This window comes from Chaetodon auriga, chromosome 15, assembly GCF_051107435.1.
Source record: "Chaetodon auriga isolate fChaAug3 chromosome 15, fChaAug3.hap1, whole genome shotgun sequence".
In the NCBI taxonomy this organism is placed as follows: domain Eukaryota; kingdom Metazoa; phylum Chordata; class Actinopteri; order Chaetodontiformes; family Chaetodontidae; genus Chaetodon; species Chaetodon auriga.
In genome coordinates, this window is record NC_135088.1 from 18,042,608 (window position 1) to 18,066,194 (window position 23,587).

The 23,587-nt window shown below is 41.3% G+C and overlaps 1 protein-coding gene across 1 annotated transcript in view; it reads right to left on the reverse strand.

Moving 5' to 3' along the window:
* Positions 1 to 21,962, reverse strand: part of LOC143333114 (uncharacterized) — a 31,382-nt gene extending 9,420 nt beyond the window's left edge. Inside the window, exons 1-4 of the mRNA XM_076751054.1 lie at positions 21,661 to 21,962; positions 7,263 to 9,373; positions 6,358 to 6,660; positions 5,183 to 5,447 (exon numbers count right to left, since the gene is read on the reverse strand). Coding sequence (XP_076607169.1) covers positions 5,183 to 5,447; positions 6,358 to 6,660; positions 7,263 to 9,357 — 2,663 coding nt within the window. The 5' untranslated portion in view covers positions 9,358 to 9,373; positions 21,661 to 21,962. The remainder of the gene's footprint in view (positions 1 to 5,182; positions 5,448 to 6,357; positions 6,661 to 7,262; positions 9,374 to 21,660) is intronic.
* Between the last annotated feature and the right edge of the window lie 1,625 nt (positions 21,963 to 23,587).

A 23,587-nucleotide genomic window follows, 5' to 3' on the forward strand; every position in this document is an offset into this window, starting at 1 on the left:
AACTTTACTTCAAAAAGCAAACGTATAGAATGCAAAAGGCTCACAATTCATCAGTCCTCTAGCCTATAGATGTGTGTTTATAACTTTGACTGTGTTACTAACATTGTAAAAGGCATTATTGTCGTTAAGTATTAATTTTGTCTACCAATTCTATTTAAAAGTACTTGATGTCATATCATGAGATCATTTACATATACTGTATATGTGAATACTTGTTAAAATGAGCAGATTTGTATCACAGTAATATTAATATGCACAGGAACATTCACTTCTGTAATGTACATTTTTGAGATGCTAGCACACAGCAGTGCTTTGAGCCAAACGCTAATGTCAGCATGCTGACATGCTCACAATGATTATGCTAACATGTTTAACATCTTAGTTTAACATGTTAACATGCTAACATTTGTGAATTAGCAAAAAGAACAGCTGAGGCTCATAGGAATGTCATTACTTTTGCAGATATTGGGTCATACTTGTAAACCAAAGTACGGGATAAATGTGGCAAAGTTGGAGGATGTAAGTTTTTACAAACCATCCTCTAGGGACCACAAACGTCTAAACCAAATTTCATGGCAATCCACCCCATAATGGGCAAAAAAATAAAAACAAAAGTGTCAACCTCATGGTGGCGCAACAGGAAAACTCAGGGAATCATCAAAATCAGTAGGATATGTTGTTTGGGAATTTCATGGCAAAGTGATGGACCGGCCTACCAGCCAACATCGCCATCCCTAAAACTGTGTTGCTAACAGGGCTACAAAAAGTAATAAATCTTTATATGCTGCACATGTCAACACTGCTGCGTACTCACATGCACGCCAATTAGAAATAGCAACATGTGATACAAATGTGCATTGTGTATAAATTCCAGTTACAGGGTTAGTGTTTTAACTTGACAGTTCTGAAGTCATTTGAGGACAGTGTCTAGATCAGTGTCAAATACTGAATGCAATGTTTGGACATTTTTCTCATATACTGTAGCTAAAGTCAGGCATAAAATTATGGGCAAAACTCTGCCAAAACTAACAGTGTTGCAGAAAAAGCAACATCACAGTTTTATTGAACCACAGTGAGCAACGACATGGACCTTTAAGATATTTTACTGCTACATTTTACTGTCTTTTTTCCTTTCTATCATGCTTGTAAAGGAAGACCAACGGGAACAGCTACAGATCCTACAGTTGTGTACACAGTCGCTCTGAGATTAATACGCTACACTGAGGCAGCACAATGATGCCTGGATTGAATTGGAACAATGTAAGCAGGGTCTCTGTATTAAAGCCCACTTTGTATCAGTCACCTTTAGCGAGATTCACCTCATTGCATCAGCTAAATGTGATGTACGAAAGAAAAGTCTTTGTGATATAGCAGCATTGTATTAGTCACAGTGCATGAAGGTAAAAACATTGTCTAAATACAAGGACCAGTTACTACAATATGAAAATATTACATTTGCTTAAGAGAAACAATCCATTATGAAAAGGAGAGGGGTGACAGAAGAACATCACAGGTTAGATAACATGAGTTTTTGGGTCTCTGGAGGAGGCGGGTTGACGGGATGAAACAGCACAGCATTACGATGATAGTCATACCTGAAGAGTTCTTACCCCCGTCAGGAAGGAGGGAGGTGATCTGCTTTTTTCTTGAATTATCGCGTCATCATCATTGCCATGAGTCAGTGTCCTTAAGTTCAGTATTTGGTACAGGAAATAACACAATGTTTTCAAATGAGCAATAAAATACAAACAGGAATCATCGAGTTCCCACAAAAAAGCAATGCACGGATATACAGTACAATGTCCTCGAAAAGGTGTCATACCTACAGAAACAACGTTCCTCTTTTCAACAGAAGATTTTTACACACACTGACACTCACAGAGACACTGGCCCTTCAGTTTATATGAATTAAAGAGAAAACGGTCACTTTCCTTCGACGTGTCTCTCGAGTACAAACGACTGAGGTCAGAATTGACTCAGCTGCACAGCAAGTCCATACAGTGCGGAATTACAGAAACTGCTCTGACAGCCATTTTGCATATAAAGTCTGTATAAAAATCAAGGAGCAATAGCAACAGGCCCTCTTCAAAGGTTAATACTACACCTACTGTGAGCTGAGCTAGAGAGACCGGAGGAGTGAACAGCATGTTTGGAAGTCTCTCCAGCTGAAAGAAAGGCGAGAGGTAAAAACAGGAATACGGTATGTTGACCCACGTTTACTGAGGTCTGATAACAGTGAAGCTGTAATACTGCAACGCAAAGCACGTCTGAAGGTCCTTATTGTCACTGTAGAGTTGGAAGATGTCATTCTGCCTGAATGGCCCTTCATACAAAACAAAGATTCATGTAAAAAACTGTAAATACACAGTTACAGTACTGTATATGTGCATACCTAACATGATGAAGAAGTTTGACTGTAGAAAAATATACTGTATAGCCTATATCAAAGTCACTTAGCCAGAAAATGAATCCAACAAGCAGAATTAGGATCATTTTACAGTCATATTTATACTGACAACACCGTAGGACCAAATTACACAAGGCTAAACTGAAGGCATTCTGGTTGTAGAAACTTGTAACAGGGCGTTTTTGTAACACAAGCTAAAATCTGGAGAAAGGGGCAACTGGAATTTGGTGAAACTATGACAGGAACTAAGACAATACTGACAAAACTTGTTTATATTCAGTCACATATGCTTCTGTGATTTGTTTAGGTTTTTATGGACACACAAGCTCATACTGCACTGTACTATCCCTCTTTAACCTAATGTGTGTCAAATGATCTTAAATCAATAACAGATGTGTGCCAAATCCCTGGACAATCAGAGTGCCCGGGCGTTCCTGTCAGACTGCATTTATTTAGAAGAGAACATAATAAAATTAAACAGTAAGAGCACAAGTGTCCCCTCTTCCTACATCCTTGCATAACCAAACAGAGTCTTTCTCAGTATGTCACATCTGACACAGCTGATACTATCAATAATGTATTTTCTTTTTCTTTTTGATGACTCAAATGCTTGAGTCATAAATTATTGTGTCTATTAACAATATGTTACCAAAAATGCGTATGGCATCAGTTTAGAAAATGTGCAAATTAACTCTCATTTTTAGCGATCAGATTAGAAAGAATCAGTTCTCCACTAATCACCCATTCTTCCTGTAAAGGGAATTTACTGAGCTAATATTATATATAGAGTTTGAACAGGAAGTTGTGATGCCTTGAAATGCCTGCAAGTCGAAAATAAACTTTATATCATATTGTTTCACGACATTTATAGCCCCAAATTTACGAGCTGCACAACACAGAAGGCAATCTGTGCTGACTGTGTACATTGTAATTGATTTATGAGCCACTTGTGGCGAAAGTTTTATAACTGCTCTGTAATAAGAAGATGCTTCCTTTGTCCTGTGACATTTTTTTTTTTTCGCGAACCATAAACCAGAAGATTCACTGTGCAGATTGGCTGAACGGGACCTACAACTGTGATTTAATGTGCGCTGAATAGGACTCGACCTTAACGATAGAGAGGAAGAGTTCACAGTGAATCAAGTCACCTGCTCTAATCAAACCAAAGCTTTCATAATACAAATAATGCATAGTCATGACTGACACAGTTAAGAAGTTCCTTAAGGACAATAAGGCAAAAGAAGAGTTAAGGAATAACAACTAATCAGCTAAGACATGGCCATCTTTTCTCTCCTTCACAAAAGTATTACAAGAACAAAAATATCAAGTACATTTGGCTTTTAGAGTGTTTGTGACAGGTAAGACAGTGTAAGCTGTGAAATAATAAAATTGGTACTTGGCCCTCAGTCCCTTTCTGATACTGTGGGGAATAACACTTGTAATCGACCACAGGGAGTTAAAACAAGAATTACAGAACAAAAGCCTCTAGTTTCACACAGTTCTTCCACTATAACACAAACAGTTTGGCTGTTCCCGACCTGACGGGTTGAGCGAGATGTTAAATGTGGCCTCTTTACTGTGACTGTGTCGTTTCGAATAAAATAAACGACCATGTGCTCTTTAAATTTGAAGAAACATTTGTATGTGCACCATGCCAGGACTGTTTCATGCTACACACCAAACAAGAACAAAAGTTTTTTTTTCCCTTAACATCATACAAAATAAATAAAAAACAATGCATTTCTCTTATGAATGAACTATAAAATAAACAGTGCACAGTTGGAGAAGGTCGTTGTTTTAAAGCACATTGTTACAGCAGGACAATACCTGCCTACCCACACCTCCGGTCAATATACTGTAAATCAAAGTGGCATAAAAAGGATCTCTGAAAGTACTGTCGAGTTGGGGTTTTAGCTGTAAATGTGTTCATAATGAGCTTATTTCAGTGCTTTGACCTGCATATTAAAATGTACACATTAACACTGTGTTGATCACTGTAGTAGCATACGTTTTCTTTGTTAATACAAAGGCAGCTCCACTGAAGTAAAACCATTCTTACACATTTCCTTGAGCTATTAGCTTCCCAGGTTAATGCCACTCAAGGCTACATGTTAGGTCTGTGCTGCTCTATTGCAGTTTCCAAATAGGCGAAAACCACGTAGACATGATCGTATTAACCAAAAACAGTGACTGAGGCCAGTGTGACAGATTCTTCTCATCCTTGTGACAACTCAGTTGGTGATACTGAAAAAATGCATGGGACGTAAAGTGCATTGTAATAACCTGTGTGTTGCTACATGAGGTGGAAACATCAGAGTGCTGTTGTAGATGAAGTAGGACATTGCCGGTGAACCCTTTCCAAGTTTGCGCTCCCGTTCAGCATGCATTTATTATTAATGGCAACAAAGTCAAACGACAGGAACAAAAAGGAAGAATCATCAGAATAAAAGAAATGAGATATCTGTGAGTGATGTTAGGTCTATTCAAAATATTGGCACATTATCTTATAAACAGTACGCTGGATGACGATCATGTTGTCTGAGAGTTACCTCTTAAACAAATGAAGCATCCAGTCTTTTGTTTCATGTTTCACAGTATTAAAAGTGCACTAATTTCCCAACACATCACCATGATCCAATTGTAATATTCCTCATCTCTCTCTTCTAAAATGTGCTGCACTCTTTCTTTGACACTCATTAATGCCACTTTAATCTCTCCAGTTTCGCTCATCTTCTCCCTCTGTAAGCCTAACGCTCCTCCTCACCCCTGACCTCTCACACCTGCGTCTCCACACCGTTAAGTTTAGGCATCAGGATACGAGGAGTCACCCCAGAGTTGAGGTCCCTCTCGAACTCCAAAAGCTGGCCCATGAAGTTTAGATTCGGGGACACCACTGGACGCCGGCTCCGCACGTATTTGTAGGCATCTGTCATTGTCATGAGGGTGTGCTTCATAAGGTAGGCGATGACAATGGTTGCAGAACGGGACACGCCTGCCTGGCAGTGTACCAACACTCCCTGTCCACTCTGATATGCCTCCTCTGGGGATAAGAACAACAAAACAGATGAGCTCTATTTGCTGAATTCAAGAAGTAAAAACTGGCTGAAACTGACATGCTGGCCAGCTGTGATCATCTGTGAACACAGGAAATATGCTGCATTAGAACTTACAAAACTTGGTATCATTACCTCCTGAATGAAGAATGAAGCCAGATTATGTTCCTTCTTTCATTCAAGGCTTTATAAAACATAACTGTCTTTTAAACTCTCAGTTCAACATTCACCAAAAATCCATTTCATTCCATGTACCACCTTTTTTGATAGAAAACAAAAGTTCAGCCGTTCACTAAAGAAACACATCTGAAGGTGAATCTAGCACAGTGTGGGCGGCATGAGCAGGGTCAGGAATTAACCGCACAGACAGTAACACAACAGTCAGTCAGCGCCACGGCATTGAAAGGAAAAAAACTGTGGCTATTAAAAGCTGATCAATGCATTCGTCTTTCATTCTTTCTTTCTTTCTTTCTTTCTTTCTTTGTGGTTACTTGGTAACAGTCATAGTTGAACACAGACCACTGACAGTATGTTGATTCTCTATTAGCCACCATAATAATCATTTATTAGCTTTACAACAGAAATCAGTGTTGGGCGAGTTACTTTAAAAATGTCATTAGTTACTCATTACATATCACTAATTTCTCAGAGTAATAATTGTAATAAAGTAAATTACATTACTCATTACTCGCTCAGCTCTGACAAAGGTGTCAAAGGTACCTCTCAATAACTCAGAAGTCTCCAAACATCATGTATTCCCCCTCCCCACACCTCCCGTAACATTATTAAGTGATACATTACTACCAAGACTATTCATTACTTAACTTCTTAGCGCTGACTGAATCTCTTCAACAACCCATATACACAAACACAGTATAACAGAGATGGGACTCTCACCAATAAACTCAAAAACCTCTTCAAAGTACTGTCGGAGGTTTTGCTTGCTGTTATCAGTGGCTGGCAGCCTTTTGTAGCGCAGTCCAGAGTTGACGTGGTAGAGGGGCAGGTGTGTGGTCACGTTGACCACATAGCCGATGTTGAGGCGCAGCAGCAGGTCCAGGTCTTGAGCATCTCTCTCATTCCCTAGAAACAGGAAGGGCAGGATGGGACTGACCACGGCGTTCTCTGCATCAGGAGTCATCATACTCTCATCGGATAGAGAAGCCGGCAGTGAAGAGGACAGTGGCAGAGAGAGGTGCACTGGAAGAACACCAAACAGAGAGAATGTGTGCAGAGACTGTCTGTAGTTTGTGAAGACAGTTATCAGCAAGAAATCACAAAAATACTATTTGACAAGTGTACAGGTTGACAAAAAACTGGCAAGTCTTGACGTAACGAAATCTCCAATGAAGTCACTGATTCATAAGTGTCTCATTTTAGTTAATTAGTATTAGTTAAAGTATTTATTGCCTATAAAAGAGAACTGGCCATTAGCACTTTGATTATTCATAACGTAAACGAAACAGTTTGCTGAAATTCAAAGAAGCTAGATGTTCCCAAATGTGGGTGCATCTGTTAAAACCACACAGCAAAATTATTTAACACATCAAGGGGAACAGGCTCAGAATCGTGACAGCATATGCCAAACACAGACAGGCTGCACTCGCTGAAAGAACACCAGTTAAAACTAACCAACAGGGATTTTTTGATGGACATCAGTAGAATACAACTGGTTGAAAAACAGTGTTAAATGACCCAGCACTGTTTCAGTGACAGCAGTGGAAAATTTGTTACTTCATACTGTAGATATTATATGACCTGTATGTTACCACTTGCAGAGGTGAATTATGAGCTATTCTTACTTCGGCTGTTCTCCTCATCTTGCTCTCTGTTCAGGGAGTTGAGGGCCAGGTGAAGTGACTGAGCCGAGGGCAGAGAATGTCCTCCCTCCCTGTCTCTCTGCCAGGGTTTGGGTTTGATGAGTGTGCTCGGGGCCGATGGTGGAGGCGAGAAGGACACAGGTGATGGGGGGGAGGCAGAGCGGGGAGAGGGGGAACGTGGATATGCTACATCTCCATCTTGCTCAGGACCATCGCCCATTCCTACATCTTCGGCTTTATTCAAGAGCCTCTTCAGCGAGCTCCGGCCGTCGTCATACCCAGATCCTGACCTGCAACCCATGAAATCAAGGGCAGCCATTTTTCCCTGCTGAAGCCGCCGTCGGCCAGCATGGTCTGTTAGCTGAGACTGTGCGTATTCCTGGAGGTTTTGACAGTCCAGGAGGACAAGGCCTGTTCCGTTACTGCCATTTTGGGCCTGGTTTGCACAGGTCTTCCCAACACCTACTCCAATCCCAGCACAGTGATTCTTTTGGGCTTTAGAGTGGGTCATCTTCTTGGCCAGTTCTTCTGGCCAGATAGTACGCACGCTGTAGTCATCATCATCAGCTTGGAACATACCCATTGGATGAGCCGCTCCGATGCTTCTTCCTGGGGGTTTGCCTCGGCGAGGGTTGAATGTCACCACTATGGGGTCGCTGCTGCAGTAGCTGCAGGTAGAGCTGCCTGTCTGAGAGGCTTTGGGGTTGCAGCCTGTGACGCAGCTCTGTATTGCCCGCAGAGGAGCTGAGGAAGACAGCGGGGCACAGGGCAGGCATCCCCCTACCAGTTTTTTGCGAAGGATAGCAGGACTCTCAAAGTTTCCAGCCTCACCAGAGCAGGAGGCACAACGGAGAGGTTTGAAGAGAGTTGCTCGGCAGTCAGACACAGTGCTGTTAGAAGAGGAGGTGTTGGAGGTGGAGGTGGTGGAGAGACACCCACCCAGATTTCTAAGGCCCATTTCTTTGCCTCCTCTCTTCACTGCTCCAACATTGTGAACACAGGAAAATGAGGTGGAAGTGCTTCCTCCACCTCCTTGGCAGCTAGCAGAGTGGCCCTTATACCCCCGGCATCTTACCAACCTCCAGCAGCCACAGCTGAATGGGTGGGTGCAGTCGATGGTGCAGGTGTGGTCAGGGCTGGGGAACCCTCCAGCATGGGAGGAACAGGGGGACAGGGGAAGACCATGAAGAAGGTGAGGGCGAAGATCCCTGTTGCGGGATGGGTGCGGCTGGCTGAGTTGCTGAAACGAGATTGGGACATGGGTAGGTTGGGAGGGAGGGGATGAGGAATAGTTGGAGTTTAGGATGGCAGCATGAGGAACAGGGACGGAGTTGTGGTGGTAGGGCAGACTGTGACTATTATGGCTTTGATGGACAGTTCCCAGTTTGGAATTCTTTTTGTGACCTAGAGAGGGAAATTCTTGATCGCCTCTATTAAGAAAACTAGTGTTTTCCTTTTCCTTTTCACTCCTGAACTTATGCTGTTGCGCCTGAGCAGGGACGAATTGCAGGACGCCTCCAGGAGAAGATGACAGCTGACTATGGCGACTTCGCTGTGACTTGTGTTCAGCTCCACCTGGCCTCCCTGCAGTTCCAGTTTTTCTCTCACATTGTCCTTGATCCAACTGTGAAGAGGCACATTTCCCTTTGCCACCTTTTACACTTCCGCTCCGCCCTAACGAGTTGCTGAATCCTCCTCGTCCTCCTTTGTCCACTGTCACCCTGATATCAATAGTATGTGTGTGGGAGGGAAGCCGTGGGCCGAGAGTTACTGTGCCATTGCTATGGCAGTGGCTAGGGATGTGTCTGACACCAGCTGGGATGACAGGCTGGTCGCCCTTGAATTTCTGCGCACGAGAGGATCTGCGCTTGCATTCCAGAGTCAGAGATTTACAGGAGGGTGAGTAGAATTGGGACTGAGAAGGATGGAGATGAGGAGGGTGCGCGACGTGTCCATTGGAAGAGGCTGATATTTGAGAGGAGTGCTGCGGGTTGGTTTGTGGGGACGCCTCACACAGGACTAAGTTTTTAGGGTGCTGAATGACCACTATGCGCTCATCAAGAGGGAGGGGAGGCATCTGGGTTTATGCAAAGCTATCCAATGAATAGGGAGAGAGAGACAGAAAGAGAGTCGTCAGGAAATTACAGTAATTTTTCAAAAACAGAACATGTGGGGTGCACTTTACATTTCATCAGTTTGACACAAAACTATGAATACTGCCTTGCAACTATGAAATATTTATACAATACAGTGCTTAGGGTCAATTATATGTGAAATGTAAAGTAAATCCCCAATCCACCTCAAGAATGACAACACATGTTGACAAAACAATCGATTTTTATGTTTTACATATTTAAGTCATCTCTAAGGTGTCTTTTCCATACAAAACATACCGAGAACAAATACAAAACCAACAACCAACAATATCACATCTCAGTTTTGAACATCATCATGTCACGCATATTTCCTTTCACATTTGCTGCAAATGAAAGGAGAAATTACATGAAGAGAATGCCACTGAGGTGCATGTTTGATCTTAATGGATAACACCGTAGTGATTATGTTTTCCAAATCCATTTAAACATGCACATCGCAGTCTGTGACCTGTTTATACCAGGGCCACTGGGCGGCCATTTAATGCTTATCTATACTTATCAGAGTTTGATGTTCAAATGTTAACTGGTTTCACGTAATGTCATTACCATTAAGGTACAAAATTTAAAAAACCCAAGGATCTGAGACTGTGTACCTGTTTACTGTTAGCAGAAAATAATCTCAGCTAATCCTGATGGCAGTGGGGATTCTTAAAAGCTCAGTCACAAAAGCTGCATCAAATGAGCGGCAACAACCTTCATCCCTCAGATGAGTCCCCATTCTCAACAAGACATATTCAGTCACATGAAATAATAAGCCAAGTCATGGCTGATGGTAAAAATAGCTAAATATACTATAAAATATAGCTGGAAGGTGCATGTTCACTGCTCTCGATGTAGGTGCACTATATAACGATGCCAAAGCGTGCAATCAAACTACAAATGCAAATACAAATGCTTCTGTGATGTGTGCAGTTTATTTTTATGTGCTTCTTAAAATGAACAGTGCATTGCTGTGTTCGCACTGCTTTGACACAGAAAAACAACCCAGTGACTCTTAAAAGTAGCTAATGGTTCATTTGGATTCTTCACTTTAAAGACTGTTTAATGCTGGAGAGCCATGTGATTATCTGAAATGAAACACTTACTGCTCGCAGCCATCTAGCCTGCTCATTCAGCCTCTGGAATAAACTAAATTAACTGAATCCTTTGGGCCAATTAGAAATGAGCATTTGTCCAGGCCATGGTATAAACAGAAGGTCACCGCATACACAACAATACAACTCAGCTGGAGAGAGCTTTCTCACCATGACACAGCAAAAAGAGATTAACTGATTGTAACTTTTAAATATGCATTTTGTAATAAAATACATATAGAAGTTTTTCCCATCATTAAAGTGCCCTTAAGATTAATGTGATTAATAACAGGTTGGTACAGTTACTACAGGACTTGATACTTGAATTCTTTAGGTTCATTCGGTGCGTTCATTATAGTGCTGCTCTCAAACATTAGGATGAAAAATTAGTGTTGTTAAAGTGAAAATCTGATACGCTGTTAAATACAATCAATCTGAGATGTTCAGTGCACCCGGGAGGTGTTTGGTTGATGAAGTACTTTAATTTACTTTTTGCCACACTAGCAGCATGACTGCAGGGGTGGGAGGGTTGGGAGGATGATAGCATGCTAATGTTAGCAATGCAAGCTCAAAGCACAGCTGAGGCTGGCAAAACACAGAGGTGAGAGCAAGAGATTTCCCAGTGTAGAAAAGAAAAGTGATGCATTACACTGCAGGCTTGACAACTATGCGTTCTAATCTGCTGAGGCTATTTGTATCGCTGCCTCCTGTTTGATGGCTCTCTCCCATGTGATTGTAAGAAGTTGTTATAAACTGATGAGTCTATAAAGGCACATTTGCTTTTGATGTTTTAGATCACTGAAAATTTAAAGGGTCAGGTCGCATTACAAGCAGGCATATTTTAAGCTCAGCTAGAGGCATGGCTCTAGGTATGGCAGCGTTGCCTGTCAGTCGATCAGTCCACCTCTTTGGTCCAGACTTAAGTATTTCAGTAATTATTTTATTGATTGCCATGACAATTTGTGCAGACATTCATGATCCCCACCGGAAGAATCCTAATAACATTAATGATCACCTGACCTTTCCACTTATGCCAACATGAGGTTGATATTTTTTTTTTTTTTTTTGTGAAATGTCTTGACAGTGACCGGATGGATTCCTTGGTTTATGAACAAATACAATGCAAATGCAACACTGACAGTCCCATCAACCTCAGCTGCACCTTTTTTGTTTGCTGCAAATATTATCATGCTAACACAGAAAATGAAGATGGCAAACATAAGCCATAGATTCTTTGTCTTAATTAATATTAAACCGTCAGTTCATATTACTAAATAACATATTTTTTTCATGCACTCCTGGTGATATCTAGCCATGTGGATAATTTACTTACTCCAGGATTTGAGAGATCTGTCAGTTCTACCATCATGCAAAATCGAGGTGAATGGAGTTTTGGTTGTGGTGGTCTGTTCAAAGACCTCAGAGTGAATAATTTTTAGTGGAACTATTTTCTACCAAAGAAATAGTCAGCAGACAGCTGACATCATATTTTCCACAGTCTCCACCTCCATTGCATAGGTATGGAGGCCTACATTTCAGAGATAGATATCTCAAAACCTATACATGTAAAACACAATCTATCTGCATGGCTTGATACCATTAAGGTAAGCAAGAAAATATGTTCTAGATAAATTTAGATAAAGCAACCTTTTAAACTCCATAGGTGAAGGTGGAGATGCACCAACCTCACGTACGATTGTTAAGATTTGGCCACCAAACAACAAACTAGCCTATAACTGCAATGTATTTGACATATAGCTGTTTTACACAGTGTTTGTTAAGATGGATTTGTATTTTAACCTTAAACCCTTCAAGCCATATTTATCAGGAATCTCTCAGGGAGTGGAGGACCATGAAGGGCGAGGGGAGGAAAAGATGCTGACGACCACACTGGCTGACAGAAACAAAGGGGGTAGAAAGGAAATACAGGGGAACAGATTATAATGTGGCACTGCAAAGCACAGACTACAGGGGTGGACGGAACATATCAAAACAACGTGGGGAGGCCTTCAGTCCCAACACAACACAGATACCGACCCATAGAGAAAGGAAACCACGCTCCAGCGTCCCCATGCTTAAATCCACGCACTGAGTCTGGTGATGGTATCCTCATCTTTTTTTTTTTTTTTTTTTTTCCTTTCCTTTTTCAGCCTTGCCTGTGGTGGAGGGGGGTGGGGGTTACATTGACCCAGTTTTATCATGTTGGAAGTCACTATCACTCTGATCACTTTTCTCTCACACACTGTAAACTGCAGGCCGGCTAGTGGCCTTTTCACTCACTCACACTCACAGCTCCAGCAGACAGAAAGGGCCACAGAGAGAGATGAAAAATACTAAAGCAAAGTACAGCAGCGATGCCTCCTCGCATTTCACTGACATGATACTTCACAGCAAGAATAAAATACAATACTCTACATACTTTAGTGAAGCACTACTCTGGAAACATTACACCATCTGATCAGTTACAGTGACAATACAAATATTTGTGCTGGAAACTTATCAAATCCTCACATTACAACATTCTGTCAAATCTGCAGCAGGATTTTAATGGGGTTTGACTGCTGACGCGTTGCAGTCATGTCCAGGAATGTAACCAAGTACATTTACTTGTTTACAGTGCTTGAGTCAAAATTGTAGGTATTTCTTCTTTCCTTGAGCATTTCTAGTTTTTGCTCCTTTATATTTCTACTCCATTTCCTTTCAGAAGAAACCATTGAACTTTTTCTCTGCTACATTTACCTAACAGCTGTAGTTACTAGTTACTTTTCAGATTAAGCTTTTGCCTAAAAATCTTTATGATACACTCACAAAATACCTAGCAATGTTGAGATTAAATAAGCAGTTTTTGGCTTGTGGCCCCTCACAAAAACATTTAGCTGGGGCCCCTAATCTTGTTTCAGATGTCTTTGAGTTGTGAGCAGTTCCACCAGAGGCAGATTTGTGTCGCAGAGCTTTGGTTTTCCTTCTTTCCTGTCACATTATTTACATCTCCTCATCCCTGATTTATTTTGTGAGCTGTTGGAGGGAGAGTTTTACTTAAGCAAAGGCTTTGAGTACTTCTTCCACCACTGAGCACGCCAGTTGTGAAGTTTTGGTTTAAGACTATTAACCCTATGACAGAACAAGGCAAATACCGTTGAGAATTGAAATATTTGGTGTGGACATTTGCTCTCAGACCTGAAGGCAGACTGCTGCCAAAGGGCAATTAGCGACATGATTCACCTAAAAACCTGTTAAACTGTGTGAGCACTGATGATTAGGAGGTTAATTGAAACTGTATTTAATTAACTGTGTTTATGTGAAATGGCTCCACTCGGTTGGTCATAATTAATCTGTCTTTCTAACACGCTGGTGGAGTCTGATGAAAGGCTGTAAGCTACATGCTCTGCCAGCATACAGTCCGTGCTGACTGCTGCTGTGTGTGTTTGCAGCGACTGTCTTTCAAAAATGAGTCGCCTCAATCTGCTTCACTTGGAACAGCCAGACGGCACAAAATGTACAAAGTGTATAGATTCGTTTGACGCTTGACAAATGAGAAAACTGTTGCTTGCATGATCACAGAAACAGACTTGTTCTTTTTTTGTGATGTGACAGTTTTTCATTATTGCCCCCTTGTTAATAGCTTCAGTTGCCAGATCCCAGATCGGAGGTGGCAGCCAATCTGACAGCTCTGATGAAAAAACACAACAGACAGCAGTGCAGAGAAATGGAATTAGCTCACTGCTGACTAAGAACTAGTGGAAAAAGACACTCTGCTCAATTTGATGGCAAAAACTGGTATCTTATGGATGCAGGGCCATCAGACAATCTAATGTATAAATATGTATGTGCAATATTATAGACTATGGCCAGGCTGCATTGGCACAATCATAGTCTCCTACGCCTCTGTGTCTGTGATGATACTTATGGGGTAGCTCATCCCTTTGTTAAAATCACAGCTAAGGTCCAGTCGCGCAACTCATATCAGTATGTGAGATTGCATTATATATCTACTCGGCATATATGACCTCAGAGGTTGACAGTAAAGTGTGAATAAGTTATGAGTCCTTTTCAGAAGAACTGAGGGAGCGCAGCCACTGAGGATCGTATAAGAAATTTTTGACAGCGTTAGCTACTTACATTAGGCTGAGTAAACAAACGTCGCAGGATGGATCAAGGAGCGGAGAGGCGAATGCAAATGTATGCGCATGATTAGCTACGTATTAACATTTAAGGAAGGTATGCTCAGCTTTGCAGTTAGCCGCTTCACAATTCAAGCGCGTGAAAGTGGAGCCTGTTAAAAAAAGAACTCGCGCAGATAAAAAGAAATATTAGAAAAAGAAGAAGAGTGCCGCACAGCTCCTGTTAGTGAGAGCTGCATGAGCCTACGGGGGAGATCATGAAGCCCTCCCTCGGCTCACTGCTACCCCACCAGCAGAATGGAGATAACAGCTTTACAGACACAGGCATGAGCCGCAGAGAGGGGAGCCGCACACATACTAATGTTTTTCCACACGATTTAACTCTTCTCCCAAACACCTGAGCAAAAGCTGCAGTATAATAAACGGCGTGCTTAGCACCTCTGAACTGTGTGATATTACATGAATTCAATCAGAGCTGGAATCATTTTATGTTGTGAGCGCAATAAAAACTCATATTTGGTCTTGAAAAGAACGCAGGAACAGAACAAGGAGGACGGTGCATGGCTTATAGCAGAGAGTAGACTACATACAACACCACGGTGTAGGTTCAGGCAGCGTGGTGTACAGTGCGTCTCCAGCTGCAGAGTTGATGCAGCGAGTGTTTTTTGGGGACAAGCTGTTGAGGGGGCTGGTGTTTTCGGGAGCAGATGGCTGTCTAGCTGTTGAAGATTGATGGCGATCTTTCCGTTCCCTCTCTCCGCCCCGGCTTTATGCAGCTCCTTCATCAAAAGGCACCTGACAGCCAAACACCCACGCAGCAGAGTGGACAACACCAGAGTAAAAACCAGCCAATTACTGCCTCATAAGATTGCTTTAGAATCTCTTCCTCTGCTGCATGAAAAAGATGTTTTCCATCACAGTAAAAAAAAAAAAAAGGTTTTTCGAGCTAGTGGATGGGAGGAAAATTAGTCATCTGAGTCATTTGTTTCCAGAGGCTGATGAGCCTCTGTCAGAGGACAATCCACATCTCCACATTTTTGCTAGTGTTTAGCTCTGAGTTAGCACAAAGTGACAGGAGGCGGTCCACTTCTCCCTTTATATGGCCATCCTCACACATAACCAAACTGACAGATGGACAGCAAGAGCTATGGGCACAAAGGCGAAAGGCACGAGGATGTTCATAATAATATATCTAACAGCACTGAGGGTCAAACAGTTGGTGTCACAGATCCGACAGGAGCTTCTGCATCCACGCACAGACCGAGGAGGTGCTGACATGACTGAAAATCAATGAACAGGTTTTCACATTACAGGAGGGGCTAAAGAATGCAATTACACAATGTCAGAACAATGCAGGTCTTTCAATGTTAACACATGAGCTACACAAGAACAGGACTAGGGGTGACATTGAGGGAATAGTTTGACACTGTGGGAAATAAGCTTATTTGCTTTCACAGGAAGATTGATTCCATTTATGAGCCGGACTGTTTCTGAGCTGGGAGCAGTGACTGTGTGAGGTCTCCACTGGTTGGCTGGTGACCTCACGCTGATGACAGAACTTTAGAACGTCACTCCTACTGGACAATAAATAGTGACAGAGCCAAGCTAGCCGCTACCCCCTAAACAGTTAAGGCTGACCACTTGATTGAAGACGAGGAACTTAAAACAAAATAAGTTAAAGAGCCTTCAGCTATAAGCAAATGTTGTTCTCATGAATGAAAAGAAAGACTTTCCTTGGCCCATGTGGATGTTTATATCAGAGAATGAGCTAATTCAAATCAGCAGAGAAGCAGAAAATGATCAAGCTTGTCCCGGTCTAAGCATTCAAGCACAATTTGGCTTCTAATGTTAAAATGCCAAACATGAGAAAAGAGACTCTGAGATATTGCTAAAGGCTGAAAATAAATTTGCTTTAGCATTCAGTTTAGTAGCAAACTGACGTTGAAGTCTTCTTCTGAGACATACAAACACTTTGCACATCATTGCAGTGTGCCTTGACACTGGTGTCACAGCAGCATGGAGAGTCTCTCCTTTAACATCCACCAGGGTGGAAATGTTAATTGTAACTGCAGCACAATGGGTTGGAGATGAGGAGAAGCAGCAGAGTGAAGCACCTCCTGCCTATCACAAATATGATATGAATGATAATGACTGCTAAAGCACCCTGTATAGATAGCTGCTTGCCAAACTGGGCCAAAATCACTTTTTAATGAGATATTTAACCCCAAACTTCTGGAAAACACGAGTCATTCAGTTACCAGCAGTGAGCAACGTGCACATGTTAACGTGAGTCATTGTGTGATCAGCTTAATCTACATGCAGATTAAATAATCAGTTTTATTCACACCGCAGCTCTCAAATAAATGTGGTCACAAAGGTGTGGAAACCCAGTTAAACCTTCAGGTTCTTCACAGTAACACTAACAATGCCGTATTATTAACATCTGACGCATGTGTTTAAGATTCATATGTCAGCTGTTTCTATTAAATCTTAGATCTCAACACATTTGAAATGACTTGTAGACGGTGTCACCTACAAAAACAGTGAAAATAATGTTAAATTGCCCACCGAGTGGAGTGAGACAACAGAACATAAAGGCCGTAATGAAGTTCGAGGGGGGAAAAGGATAAATCTGACTTGTAACAGAGAATGTGGATTTAAGCCATTATGACTCACGCACTCTAATCAGGCTTACGTTACACATCTAGTGATGTAAGATTAACTCGGGACAAAGGAAAACGACTTGCAACTTGAAACCCTGCTGTATGTGATGACTTGGTGGTGACTCAGAGTGTTTTGTCAACAATGACATGATAATGGTACAATAATGACACACAGGGATGAGCCTGCTGTTGATTTGTGTCATTAAATTGTCTCAAATACTGGACCCATTGTTTGACTGATTCAGATCGCAGTGCTGGAAGGTGACTATGTACATTTACTCAAGTACTGCACTTAAGTACAATTTTGAGGGACCATTTACGTCTACCCCACTACATTTTGGAGGCAAATATTTATACTTTTCACTCCACTACATTTATTTACCCTAACCCTAATCTCCTAGTTAGGCCCGACTTCGCCGATTCAGAATGATATAAAACAAACCTCAACTAATTTTTTTTAAGTAGTATCATAGATTAAACTACTTAGCAGTATATAAAGTAATTAAAACGAGCTCCACCTTTACTAGCTGCAACATCCAAGTGATGAACACATGAATGCACCAGTAATTAAAATCTGGTAATAAACATTATTCTGAAATGGGCCAGCATGTAGTTTTACTTTTGGTACTTTAAACATATTTTAATGCTAATACTTTTGTACTTTTACTGAAGGAAGACTTTGAATGTAGGACTTTTACTTGTATTTTCTGAGTATTTTTGCATGCTTCTAATGCTACTTTAACTTAAGTAAAGACAAAGACATCTTTATGTTTACTGCTAATCTGTGTTAGCATATTGCTGCATTTGCTTTTCGCTGTAATCTGCTTTGTTTCACTGTCTCATCAGAGCTCACACCACCACTACAGGCTACTAGTGAGAAGTCAAAATAATTACATCACCTAATCTCCACAGTCAGCAGACAGAAAGTGATGGAAGCAACTGCGCAAACTGGCCAATCAGAGGGCAGCGTGATAGAGAACATTCAGCCATTTCTTCTTTCCTTCCACTATTCAGTCAAACTGAAGACAAATACTTGATTTCAGGACATCCAGTATCATAATCCCCACACATCCAAGATCAAGCCATTGTTATTCTTTTATTTTATGGGAGAAATCATAGGATTAGTGGCACTTTGGCTGCATAACTATCTTTTCTGAGTGGCCCAGAATTCCTGGCTATACCTTATTTAGTCATTGAAAAATCTAATATCATTAGTGAAGATTAGCAAAACAATGCTAATCACTCACAGACAGCACCTCTATCAACACAGTGATTGCTATTAATGCTCATAAAAAGAGTCAACACAAGGCAATGTCACATTGTAAGGTTAAAAACTAAGACAGGAGTTTGACCTCCACTTTAATAAGAAATCCAAAAAATGACTACCCTGAAATAGAACACTAAGAATAGAAACTGACAAAAGCAGCTTGGAGAAAGGTTTTGTGGCTGGGATTTGAGCCCTCTGCCACATAAAGATAAGAAGAACAGTAATGTGCTTTGAATATATTTTAAACTCTTTGAAGAAACGTCTCTCTAAAAAGCACACTGTCATGGTTAGTGATTGCTTTGAAGCTGTCATCAGAAAGAAGTCTCATGCTTGTGCCAAAGCATTTCTGAGCATCGGGTGTCATCCCAGCTGTAACTCTCTGACACACGGGATCATTCACACAAACAGTGAAAAACACAGACGTGGTGTGAGAAACATAATCAGTCAGATTAATTGGTGGAGGCAGCAGCTGAACCAAGGTGGTCTAAACACTGCACACCGAAAGCCACTGAGTCAATGTGTTCTCTAGCAGTATGTGTGATGGATGTTACTGCTTGGTAAGACCTCAGATACACATCAACTCAGGCAAGGACACCAAGCAAGCACCGGTCCAGGCTCTCCTGATGGGTATTCAGTCCCTAAAACATTTAGTCTCCTGCAGGCATTTCCTCTCAGAAAAACACCCCCCCCCCAAAAAAAAAAAAAAAAAAATTAAAAAAAAATCTGACACTATTCTTTTCAACAAGGGGTTGCTCAGCTTGAACAACAAAAACAAAATCAACAGAAACATCTGTTAGTTGCAGCCTGGTAACAACCGTCTGTTTCTATTACCCCTCTGGATTTTATGCCAAACCAGCTTCATATCCTTGAAGAAAACCTCTGAGAAAGAAGGAGTGGGCATGAAAACAACAACACAAGACACCCCGAGGCTGTCGCAGCATCTCCCTCAGCGTCTCAGCCGGCCTGCAGCATCAACAATCAGAAATCATGAAATTATCATTATTAATGGTGGGAGTTAATGAGGTTATTGAGGAGTTTTCTCTCTTGTCTGGAGCCACCAAAAAACAAAGCTCTGCTCCACATTTTATCTGAGTTCAGATTTTTTATAGGGGCAGGTCTGCACATTAATACTCACTTAAAGCAGCATTTGGTCTGCGCTAAGCCTGTTTGTTCTTCAACATGTAGTACACATGTACACTTTAAAAAAAAAAAAGAATTGTTGGACCAAAACATGACTTCAGCTGGTCACACACAGATGAATGAAGGTTTTCAAAGCAACCGTGTTAATCTAAAATATTAACAGGATTTGGAAAAACTTAATTTCTTTGTGCTTTACTAAGGCAGCTGGACATGCTTGAGGTTCTAAGCCAGCCTTTGTAAAGCACTCAGAGCTACCATGACTTGGATGAATGAGAATCTTAATTCATTTGTTTGTTATCAATTGAATTGATTTTTTAAAGTTGATCAACAATTGTCTTATTCCAGTGTACAAATTGCAAACTTTTACAAAAATCTGATTTGCCAAGAGACGTTCCATTTACATTCTTCTAACTACAAGTGCGTGACAAAGTGCCATTAATTAGTTCAATTTGCATTAATTCACTCAGAGATGACACACACGTTTACACTGCTGTAGATCACAGCCAAACAGTGGGTTTGAATGTAAAATGATGGACGCAAAGCTTCCTATCCCTAGATAAAGCATTTTGATGTGAGCTCCTAAGCACCACAGAAATAACATCCTTTGTCTACCTGCTTCTTCCTACTCAGAGTCATCAGGGACTATCCCAGCATGCACTTGGCAACAGGCAGGGAAACAGGATAGGTCGTCGTCTGGCTTACACCAAAACAAACATGGTCACATCTCTCTTTGTTGCAAAGTAAATCCATTTAGTGGGTTTTTAAATCATATCACTGCAATCATGCAGAATGTGAGATCAGATAATATACTCCATCTTTCCTGAGATATTCAAAGCCAATTTAATCATTTTTCCATTGCAACATTACACCATCATCGGTAATGGCTGCCCATGATTGTATATGGGGTTTAGATGAAAGCATTGAGTCAACTTTACGGTCTTTATAGCTCAGTCCAGGAAACCAACATCTGAAGTAAAAGCTGTGGAGTTGGATGATTAGTCACAGATGGGCGGTCACTACGAGTCATTTGAAGTCTTCCTGTAAATGCACTGCAGTGACTCTTCTGTGCGTTTCTTCATAAACTAAATTAGCAATCGCCTTCAGGTCAGCCAGCATACGTGTGTGTGCTCCTTCATCTCTGCACCCACGGCAGTGCTGCATAATCCTTTTACTCTGCTACCTTTTGTTCCTGCTGGATTTAACCACAACTGACCCTGTTGACAGAGACTAGAGGCTTGACTCTGAAATGTATGTCACTAACAGACAGAGTTGCTCACACGCTGCACATCTCTCCTGCATCGGCTCTTTGCTGCGTCTCCTCAGCAGAAATAAACCAGATATTAATATTTACATTCTTCCCCTGCATTGTTGTTTACAGGGCTGTTTCTGCAGGCCAGTCGTGGAAAATCTGAGTTCCTGTTTGCACGGTCGCTAGGTGGCGCACCGCCTAATTTCTCAGTATTTTTAATCGCATCTTCGTTGCACATTCTTTGAACCTTTACCATGATGAGAAGTGAGGCTGATGTGTGCGACAGGGCCCGAGCCAGCAGGCCTGTACCCTCACCTACTCACTCTGATCAAGCGTGCAAATGTGTAATTAGGGTTCATTTGTTATTCTACACTTGGCTCTTTCACATGGCTGCAGTTATTTGTCTCCATAAATAATACACGCCGCCGCTTATTATGGCAACAATCAGAAATGCCGACCTGCTCCGTGCAGCGGCGAATAACAGAGGATGCACTGCATGCTTTTAATGCGTGGCGTCAATTTGACTGTAAATTCAAATTCACAGGAAGACATGCATTTTTTTTTTTTTTTACTGTGCTGGAAGCTGAACCTGACCAACACGTAGCGCTGTGACAGCCGCTGCATTAAACACCGCCTGCTGATGCTGGACTCACAGGCCGAGCGGACCGAGCACAACAAGAAGTAACGGTATTAAAAAGACACATCACTTACATCAGCAGTGGCAGTCCTGTGGTGTATTCATCATTGATGCGCAGCGGAGTGAGAAATCCTCATGTCTGGAGTGGCCCGAGCAGCACGACCCGATGCGCTCGTATGATCCAGATGTGGAACACCTTCCCTTCCCTGCCTGCTCGTGTCTTTCAAAAAACAAAAAAGATGACAAAAAGAGAGATGTGGTTTGACCTGAAACTGCACAGCTCTGCAGGACTTTGAGATGAGCGGATGAATAAAGAAATGTCATCAGGAGTGCTTGGCGAACTCAGCTGGCGTCACGTCTGAGCGTGTGTCACTCTGAGCTGCGATGCGTGTGTGAGGAGACACTGACGGGGAGGTGGGCTCTATTGTCTTCACTGTGGATGACATCATCCCAGACCAATGGCGAAACACACGAGATGAAGGGCTCAGGGGCGAGCACGCAGCACGTGCGGGATGGTGGAAGAGGAAGAGGAGGAGGGCTGATGTTGAACTAACAGCACTGCAAAGGAAAGAAAGAGGAAGCGCTTTAAATCCCACTTTGCTCCAGACGTCATTAATGAAAACAGCCTAAAGATCAGATCTGCTCATATTAGTAACCAGTGGCGGAGAGGAACTGAGTACATTTACTCAAGTACAAATCAGAGACAGTCGTACTTTAGTTGAGTAGTACTACACTACTTTTACTTAGCATTTATCTATTTAAGAGGAAATTTTTTGGCATTATTAGTACTTTTACTTTTCATACTTTTCTAATATTCTTATTTGTTAGGTGACATTGTCAATGCAGGACTTTAATTTGTAATGGAGTATTTTTATACTGTTACTGTGCTGCTATTACTCAATTAAAAGATCTCAGTCCTCCCTCCATCACTCCTAAGCACTAAAATCTAAAATACACTGCAGAACTATAAAAGAAATATGTGCTTGTCATAAAGATTTGACAGTGTACTTTATTATATTGAATCTGAAACTGTGCTGGCTATTGTGTAAATTGATGAGATGTGAGTTAATGTCTGACAAAATGCAAAATGCACTTGAACAGTCTTCATTATGAATACTGTATGGCTGCAATTAACAAGTATTTTCTAATAATCAGAATTAACTACAGTTAAAGTTCCTTTTTCAAAAAATGTACTTCAAGTAACAAAAGTAAAAGTACTGATTATGCACCAGAGTGGCCCCTTTAAGAATGACATTATTGTATATCGTATGATTGCAATTTGATTAGATGCATTATAATGTAAAAAGTATTTTAATGTTTTAGCCGTTGATAAATGTCTATCACAACTGATCAGAGATCAAAGTAATGTCAGGTTAAATCAATGAATAATATATACATGAATCCATTACAACAACTGGCATATTGAATCTTCTATCAGCTAATCAATGTTGTTTTTATTTGCAGGTTTGCTGTGTTCTTTTCAACGGATGCATTTTTGTTACACATGATAAAGATGATATACCTACAATATGATAGAAATGTAATGCCCGCATTATTATTCAAAACATACGTGTTTGATCAGTTTATGTTACACACATCTGATTTCCATTAAAAGTATTCTAAAATGCACACACATGCAGAGACACTGACACTATAATCTGCATTAGTATGTTATTTCTGGCAAAGCTGTCTTAGCTTTAAAAAAGTCCACTTTTCTCTCTTCACACGCAGAGGAGATGATTGACGCGGATGTTTTGCTGACCAGAAATGATCTTCTCACTGTGTGAAATCATGAAGTCGACTGGAGCCACCAGACTAATTTTAGCAGTTAAAGAAATTTGAGTTGTCATGGCTGCTGTGGAAGGCAGCGAGCAGAGACATCCAGCCTGGGTTTGTTTTCCCACATATTTCACTGTGCATTTATCTCTTATGGCCCTCACAAAGACATTTTGCAGCTTTTTTTCCTGCTGCTTTTTGAGTCACAGCTGCAACTAAAGCCTG